Below are 7,966 nucleotides of genomic sequence, written 5' to 3'. Positions count from 1 at the left end.
TCCTTCCTTCCTTCCTTCCTTCCTTCCTTCCTTCCTTCCTTCCTTCCTTCCTTTCTTTCTTTCTTTCTTTCTTTCTTTCTTTTTGTGAGAAAGGCTAGCATCTTTTCAACAAGTGGCACTGGAAGAACTAGACATGTATATGCTGGAAACTAATCTCAATACAATTCTACTTATAACGTTTTTCTTAAAATGGAACACAAACGAGTAATGAGAAATGGTAATGTTTTAAGAAAAAATGCAAAGGAAATCCTTATAATCTGGAGATGGTAAAGAAAACTCTATAATCTGAAGATACTAAAGATCTTGTTTTAGGCATGATGCCAAAAGCATGAAACATAAGAACTCTATAAACCACTGATAAACCAGGTTTCATCAAGTTACTAAACAGACTGTCAGACAGTTAAGACAGTGGGAGAAGACACACTTGCTAGGGGGAGCCATTCCTAATCCACATCTGATAAAGTACTTGTTTAGAAAATAACTATCATAGAACCAAGAATAAGTCTAATTTTAAAAATGGCCAGAAGGCTTTAATATTTATCCTAAAAGATATATAAATGGCAAATAAATAAAATAAAAAGCACATAGAAAGATGTTTACTATCATTAAAGAAACTTAACTAGAACAGTCATGATATCCATCACAACCATACTCAAACTGCTAGGTAATACTTAATAATTAATAATATATTTACTTTTCTATTCTAGTTGGGTTGCCATGGCACATGTGTGGAGGACAACTTGGAACAGGCTCTCTCCACCCACCACATGAGCTTGGGGATCAAACTCAGGCTGTGAGGGTTGGTGGAAAGTGCAGGCCCAATAATTTTGGTTAATTAAAAATGGTAGCTCTCTAGATCTGAAGAACACCACCTTATTTTGCCATTTAGACAAAGAACAAGTGTTAACTCCTTTTTTCCATTGAAAAAACTATATTCAAAAATTCCAAATAAAATAGCTGAATGACAGCCACCTAGTACAAGGACTGGAACTCTTCAGCCAAGCCGGATCCAAGGACTTCATTTGCTTCTTCCTATGTAAAAACTGTCTTAACCGCTTGAGACAGAAAGAACAAATTCCTTGATTCTACAAAGTGGAATTTCTAAAAGATTTAATTTTTTAAAGTCATATGGAAATGTATATAAACAATTTTAAACAATAAAATTTTAAATAATTTTCATGACTATAAAAATTTAGCAATTGTTTTAAGTATACATAAAAATTAACTAGTCTTAACTAGCAGTGAATTATGGTGAGCTTTTAAAAAAATGTTCTCTAGGCTGCACAAAAATTAAATGAACTACATTTTATGTTTTAGATTTAAAAACTCTCATCTACACAGAAGGAATTGTAAACAGAAAACTCAACACCTAATTAACATTTCAGAAAAACAATGGCACAGCTTCTGAAAATCTATATACTCATTTCCTGTTTGTAAAACCTCAGAAAAGCTTAAAATATTTTATAATATGAATCTGTTTTGCCATACTTTTTGAAAGATGCTTCTCTTCCCTTTTTGACTAGTAAATAAAGTGGGAGAGATACTGTTTAACACATTGTTACACACTAAAAAAAAAATTGACTCCAATTTAAAAAAGGAATATTTTCAATGTATTTGCTTATTTTTTCAGTGCTTGTCTTAACTAGTCATAATACACTTAAATTATTTTAAACAGGTAGGCTCAAATTACAGAGGTACGCCTTTAAGAAACAAGTTTCCTTTCTTCCTTTGCTTCCTGCTTTAGCCACATTTTCACCCACTCAACCACTAAGACATCTGCAGTCAATCTTACAGATGGTCCAGAACGTTCTGCTGCTCATTAGAGAAACCACCACCCACCCACAGCAGCAACTGCCAGCTGGTTACTTTTTAGCTTTAGTTAAGGAAAAATCTGAAAAAGTTCAAGTAACTCTTGTTTCTTTCATAAACAAATCTACTAATTATCCAATTTCCAGAGATTAAAAAAAATGGTGAGATATGACAGATGTATTTTTAAATGTCAGAAGTTTAAATTGTTACTGCTTGGGTGGGTACCCCTAGTGTTAGTAAACACACAGGTAATATATTAACTGGCACATGAAAATAGCAAAATAAAAATGTGTTTCAAGTCATTCAGAGAAATACTTTAAAGAGATCGAGAATGTATATAGTCAAATATGGTGGTACATATTTTTAATCTCAGCACTAGGGAGGCAGAGCCAGGTCATTATCTGTGAACTTAAGGCCAGTCTGGTCTATCAAGTGAGTTCTAGGACAGTCAGGACTATGTACAGATTCCAACAACAACCCATAAACAAGCAAAAAGAATGTATATAAAGAACACATAAAAATGAGCATCTTGTGCAGACATATACACTATTTGAAAGTACAGAAAGTTTCTACTCTTCTTGAAAATTTAATGTACTTGGAGCTCGATGAAGAAAAGCAGTTCTTAAAGTTGAAAGGAACAGAATTTGAGAGAAAGAGCACATTGAATGAAGACCAATTTATATGCTCCCTAAAATTGTGGCTATGCTGTGCGTGTTCAAACTAACAATCCAAAAAAGAACAGACCTAACCCAAACCAGTTATTTCTAACATATGGCCAAGAGTCAGTGAAATTTTTCCTATGCTGAGCACTATCAAAAACATTTGCATCACATAAAATCCTAGTTGTCAAACATGATACTAACATAGTCATTTGAGTGCACAGGGTGTGTGCATGCATGTGCTTTTGATATTATATACAATCTCCATTCAATAACAACAAAGGTACAATTACATAAGTGTTAGGAGTACATGGGTGCTCATGTTCAAAGCAGGTAAGGGCTTTTACCCTAAAAAAGTTCCTTTAGGTTCTAATATTCTGATTTCTAAGAGACAGAATTGTTATAGCAAATTCTTTTGAATGACATTATAAATATATATATATGTATGTATATGTATATATGTATGTGTGTGTGTGTATATATTGCTTGTTATGTGACAACACTGAGATAGCATTTGTTTTAAACACGAATAAGACATGATTCCAGACTCAAGTTCAAGCTGGCAGGAGACAGGTAATTGAACAAATAATACGTCCTAATGAATACTGCAAAACTATGTCAAGAGCTCTCGGAGTTCATTGTACTATCAATGTCACCCTCGGAGTTCACAGTACTATCAATGTCACCCGAGGGAATCTAAAAAGAGTCATCTATGAATTGGGTTTTGATAGATGATGAGACAGAAGGAAAAGCAAGCTTTCTAGCAGACTATATGGACTCACATGGCACAGTGGTGGGAATACCCAACAGACTGGCACGTGTATGGAAAGGAATTAGGGGCGGCAATAAGATGACACTGAAAAGGTAAAATATGATTTGAGATAGGATGTTAAAAAGCCCTGATGAATCGATATGCTTAAATTAGAACTTGAAAAAGTTTCAGGTGAATGCATGTCACAGTAAGTTTGGAAGGCTGGGGCGGGGACACTGGTTTGGGGTGGAGGAAGGGCAACTGTAACTAACAGTCACAGTGAAAGAAGCAAAATCCTGGTGCAGTGTGAGTGGACTACAGAACCTCAGGCAATTCTGTTTTGGAAAGGAGCACGGAAAGAAAAGAGTCCTCAGTCTTGAGGAGCAGACACAGATGCTGGTAGCAATATAAAAAGCATGTGTCTTTCAAAGAAAACCTTCGAATGGGATAAAGAAAGAATGCGTGCAGACCACACATACCAATAAGCATCCTGTCCACCCACATCACTCTGAAAGCAGAGAACTGCACTGTTCCTGAAAATGGTGGCATGCACACACTTGGAGCTTCTGAAACAGCTGTCTGGAGAAAACCAGCTTTTCAAACTTGGAACCGAATTCGGAAGGCCGCTGAGGGACTCAAACGGTCCCAGCAGCTCCCTCAGGACCGTGGCTAAGTCCCAGGCGCAAACGCGGTCAAGTGTGCTGAGGTAAAACTCAAGGGTGACAAGTCCCTCAGGCCACCGCCCACGGAGCTCCCGAGTGGCAGGAAGGGAAACCCGGAAGGCAGGGGCGTCCCGCGGCGTGCAGGCCCAGGGTTTTCACGGAACTTTCCGTACCTCAGTTCCCGGCAGGACCTCGGTGAGAGCACAGAGAGAGGGAGCCCGGCTCAGAGGCTCGCCCACGCGTGTTATTCCACTCAGCTTCAGTCCCCCTGGGGCGACGACTACCCGCGAGGTGGAGTGCCCAGGGAGGGGATCTCCGCGCCCTCGCTGCGCCTGCTCAGCGAGCGGACGCACAGCCCTGCTCGCACACTGGCGGGACGGACGGGCAGCCCACTCGTCTCGGCCCCATCCCGGGCGGACCAGCACCTCCGCGACCCGCAGCCACGGAGCGACAAGCCTCGCGAGACTCCCCTCCGCGGGTTACCGGAGGCCCCACCCCCGGCAGACGGCTGGTCGTTGATTGGTGGGCGGGGAGGGGGCGGGGCTTCTCTCCTCGCCCCGTCTCACGGCTTTGCCCTGCCGCTTGCACACTCTCGCGTGCTTTCCGAGGGGCTACCGGCCTGGACTGAAGGCGGAGAGGGGAGGTTGGGTGGGTAGGCTCTGCCTGTCCAGAGCCGAGGTTGGTTTGTCCCGGCCGCGGCTTAGTACTTTGGGGTTCTCTCGGGTCGCCCTGACCGTTCTTCCCAACGGCTGATTGGGAACAATCGTTAAAGGCTTTTTTTAAATTTTATTTTATTCTTTTTCCCCCTCACTTGCTCCGCCCTCTTCCGGTTCGGCCTCCGTTGGCTTCTAAGGGGAAGGGAAGATGGCGGGGCTGTGCGAGAGCGCCGTGCGCACGCGCGAGTCCGAGTGCGCTCTTGTGCGCGCACGCGCATGCGCGCGCCCCTGCGTTTAAGGAGCCGGAGTGTTGGGCGATGAGCCGGGCAGTCAGTCTTCTGCGGGTGGTACCAGACCGACTGTGCGCCGACTCCCCACCCACCCTCGTCCGCCTTCTCCCTCCGCCTCCGTTCGTTCACCGCAGGACCAGGCACGAAAGTAAGCGAACCTCGATGGCGAGGGCTTCCCTGTCCACTCACCTTGTTCGCCGCCCCCCACCCCCCTTTGCAGTCAGGTGTGTGCAGAAGGTTTGCAGACCGGGACTTTGGTGGGGAGGGGCGGTGCCTTCCAGAGCAGCAGGAGGTAATAGCGGGACCGTAAGGTGGTTCGTTACGGTGAACACTTGCTCTGTTTCCCGTGTGATTTAGAATGTAGATTAAAAACAAAAAAAATTTTTTTTTGGTCTGTAAAATATTAGAAGCGAAGCAGGGCAGTGCACCATATGTTCTGTGTTTATAAGAAAAAGTTTTAAAAGTGTTTCCTCTTCACCACCATGGGATAGCATCTGTTTGTTCTGGTTTACGTGGTGAATTACTGTAGTGTATTGCAAGTTGAGGGAGAAGATGAGTTTGTGTCTTCCTTTTGGCTCAAACTTAGGAGATCACTTATGATATATGTTATGTGTCATATTTTGACTAGCATGTTTATCCTTTTACAGGTTAAAACAAAATGAAGATTTTTTCTGAATCTCATAAAACAGTGTTTGTTGTGGATCACTGCCCATACATGGCAGAATCCTGTAGACAGCATGTGGAGTTTGATATGCTGGTGAAGAACAGGACCCAAGGCATCATCCCTTTGGCTCCCATCTCCAAATCCTTGTGGACTTGCTCAGTAGAATCTTCCATGGAATATTGTAGAATAATGTATGACATATTTCCTTTCAAAAAACTGGTGAGTGTTATGAACAAAATTATGATGGGATGATGTACTTAACTGTGTATATAATTATTATGTGAATTTACTGTAGATTTATAACTGTATAGTTAAAATGTATGCAGAGCTGCCCTTTATGATTAGTGTAGTGTTGGTATTTAGTTGCAGACAGCAGTAATGATGGTGCTGAGCACTTACAAGTTCCAGGTGTGTTCCAAAGTGCTCTGTACTTACTGGCCTCTCCAGTCCAGAGAAGTAAGTACTACCTATACATGTTAGGCCATATATAAAGTATGTTGTAAGCATGGAACAGGCACTGAACTTGGAGAACAATTGAGAATGTTGAGGGTGAAGAAAGAATGTAGTTTATGACTGTTACTTGCCTGTCAGTGCCTTGTGTGGCTGTCGGTGCCTTCCATGGCTATCCGTGCTCAAATACCCTGCTTCTTCAGGGTTACCTCTAAACCCTCGACTTGTTTTGGATTGTGCCTTTTGGGGAGTGTATTTAAATTTAAGACCTTTGCATCTGCTGTCTGCTTTACTTGGAGTTTTCTATCCCTGACTTGTTCTGTGGCTGGTTTACAGTCAATTTGTAGCTCCTCAAGTTACTATGTCTGTAGAGGGCCTATGTGTCAACGCCTGGTCTTGAGTAGTTTTGAGTCCTTTACGTAGCATTTATCATTCCCTGAAATGACCCTGTGCGTCATATTTGCTTGTGTTCTCCCTATACTGCTTTACCACAGTTTTCACCTCAGACATTGTCTATGTTGTGACAGAACTGTTTTATCTGTGACTTCTTTCCATATACTCAGTGCTGGAATAGCAGCTGCATGTCCTAGGCATTTATGCTTACACAATAGATGAATCAGATGATTGCCAGTGCTAGAAGGAATCGTGTGTGGTTTTACTGTGTGATGGTGACTGAGAAAGCAGAGTGGAATACTAATTGTTTCTTTGACGTCTATTAGGTGAATTTCATTGTTAGTGATTCGGGAGCACATGTTTTAAATTCTTGGACTCAAGAAGACCAAAATTTACAGGAGGTATGTGCAGTTTTTGAAAATTACCTGAATGTGGTAAAACTTTCTAAGAATTTTTTTTTTTAAAATTACTGTATCTTTGCAGAGTTTTAATATCCTAACTTATATTACAAGAAAAATAGCTCTTTCCATTTCAGCACCCCCAAGAAAATCTCAGTTCTAGTGTCTTTTTTTACTTACATGTTAAATATAATTTCTATATAGCATTTTATTTATTGAATTCTCAATCAATAAATTTTATCATTAAACTTTATCATGATTGTTAGTAATGATTTACTAAAACTTCCACACTCATGCTTTTCCTTTGTTTTTTCTGATCAGAATTTTTGTTAGAATTTTTATTAGAATTCTGTATTTGCATTATAGTTTCATAAAAGTATTGTTCACTACTGTGCCAAATATTGTTTATGATTATTTACTTGCAGAATTTATCATTTCCTTTCCCTCTCTGTATACCTATTGTTGTATACCTGTATACATATATATCTGTATATATGTCTCTCAAAGCTTCTCAGTATTTGTCTTACCACAAGTGTATCAATATAATTCAATGTTTCCTCTGCACTGACTGCATGACACCAGGTGTCTTCTCCTCCTCACATTGCATCGATTCCTCTTTGTGATCATTTGTCTGGTAGAGTATGGTCTCCACAGTTCGTGTAACATGATTCTTCTTATCAGTATTTTGGATATAGAAGGAATAATTCTATCGAAATTGTGAGGATCTCACTCCACTATTCCATTGATGCTGTTGCAGTCTAGTGTTGTGCCGTGCCTTTTAAATGTTGAAGTCTTTAAGAATCTTTTCTTTTCTCATTTATATTCTGAACATTTTCAGTGTTCTGCCTGTGTGGGGCTTTTCTTCATTTGTTGGATTGAACCTTATAGCCTTTTTAGTTAAGGAAATTCTGAGTTGTGTCTTTGATATTGTTCTTGAGTCTGTTCAATGTCTTTCTAGAATATTTATTAGTAGGATGTTGGACTTCCCAGCTTAAAGTCACATTTCTCTTTGGGCTTCTCTCTGTTATTTGACTATTTTAAACCTTTAAACTCTTATTTGGAAGTTTTATTTAACTGTATTTTAATTTTCAAGAGCTTGTCCTTATATTTTAATTCTGTCCTTTCGTCAGATTTTTTTGTTTTGTTTTGTTTTTCGAGACAGGGTTTCTCTGTATAGCCCTGGCTGTCCTGGAACTCACTCTGTAGACCAGGCTGGCCTCAAACTCAGAAATCC

At 40.4% G+C, this 7,966-nt stretch overlaps 2 protein-coding genes across 6 annotated transcripts in view; one reads left to right on the top strand and one right to left on the bottom strand.

The window, feature by feature from the left end:
• The window catches only part of Fgfr1op2 (FGFR1 oncogene partner 2), a 21,249-nt gene extending 16,892 nt beyond the window's left edge, over window positions 1-4,357 (bottom strand). The window contains exon 1 of one of the 2 annotated variants that reach the window (XM_021189961.1): window positions 4,055-4,357. The gene's annotated coding sequence lies outside the window, so the exon portion shown is untranslated. The remainder of the gene's footprint in view (window positions 1-4,054) is intronic. The other variant, XM_021189960.2, reaches the window with a different exon arrangement.
• A 68-nt stretch (window positions 4,358-4,425) lies between these two features.
• The window catches only part of Ints13 (integrator complex subunit 13), a 29,168-nt gene continuing 25,627 nt past the window's right edge, over window positions 4,426-7,966 (top strand). For 3 of the 4 annotated variants that reach the window (XM_029535312.1, XM_029535314.1, XM_021190188.1), the window contains exons 1-3: window positions 4,426-4,975; window positions 5,475-5,710; window positions 6,661-6,735. In XM_029535312.1, the coding sequence (XP_029391172.1) occupies window positions 5,486-5,710; window positions 6,661-6,735 (300 nt within the window). In that variant the 5' untranslated portion in view covers window positions 4,426-4,975; window positions 5,475-5,485. The remainder of the gene's footprint in view (window positions 4,976-5,474; window positions 5,711-6,660; window positions 6,736-7,966) is intronic. The other variant, XM_029535313.1, reaches the window with a different exon arrangement.

Source organism: Mus pahari, chromosome 2 (genome assembly GCF_900095145.1).
Source record: "Mus pahari chromosome 2, PAHARI_EIJ_v1.1, whole genome shotgun sequence".
NCBI lineage: Eukaryota > Metazoa > Chordata > Mammalia > Rodentia > Muridae > Mus > Mus pahari.
The sequence above is the reverse complement of the archived record's forward strand: the minus strand, read 5'-3'. Positions and strand labels throughout refer to the sequence as shown.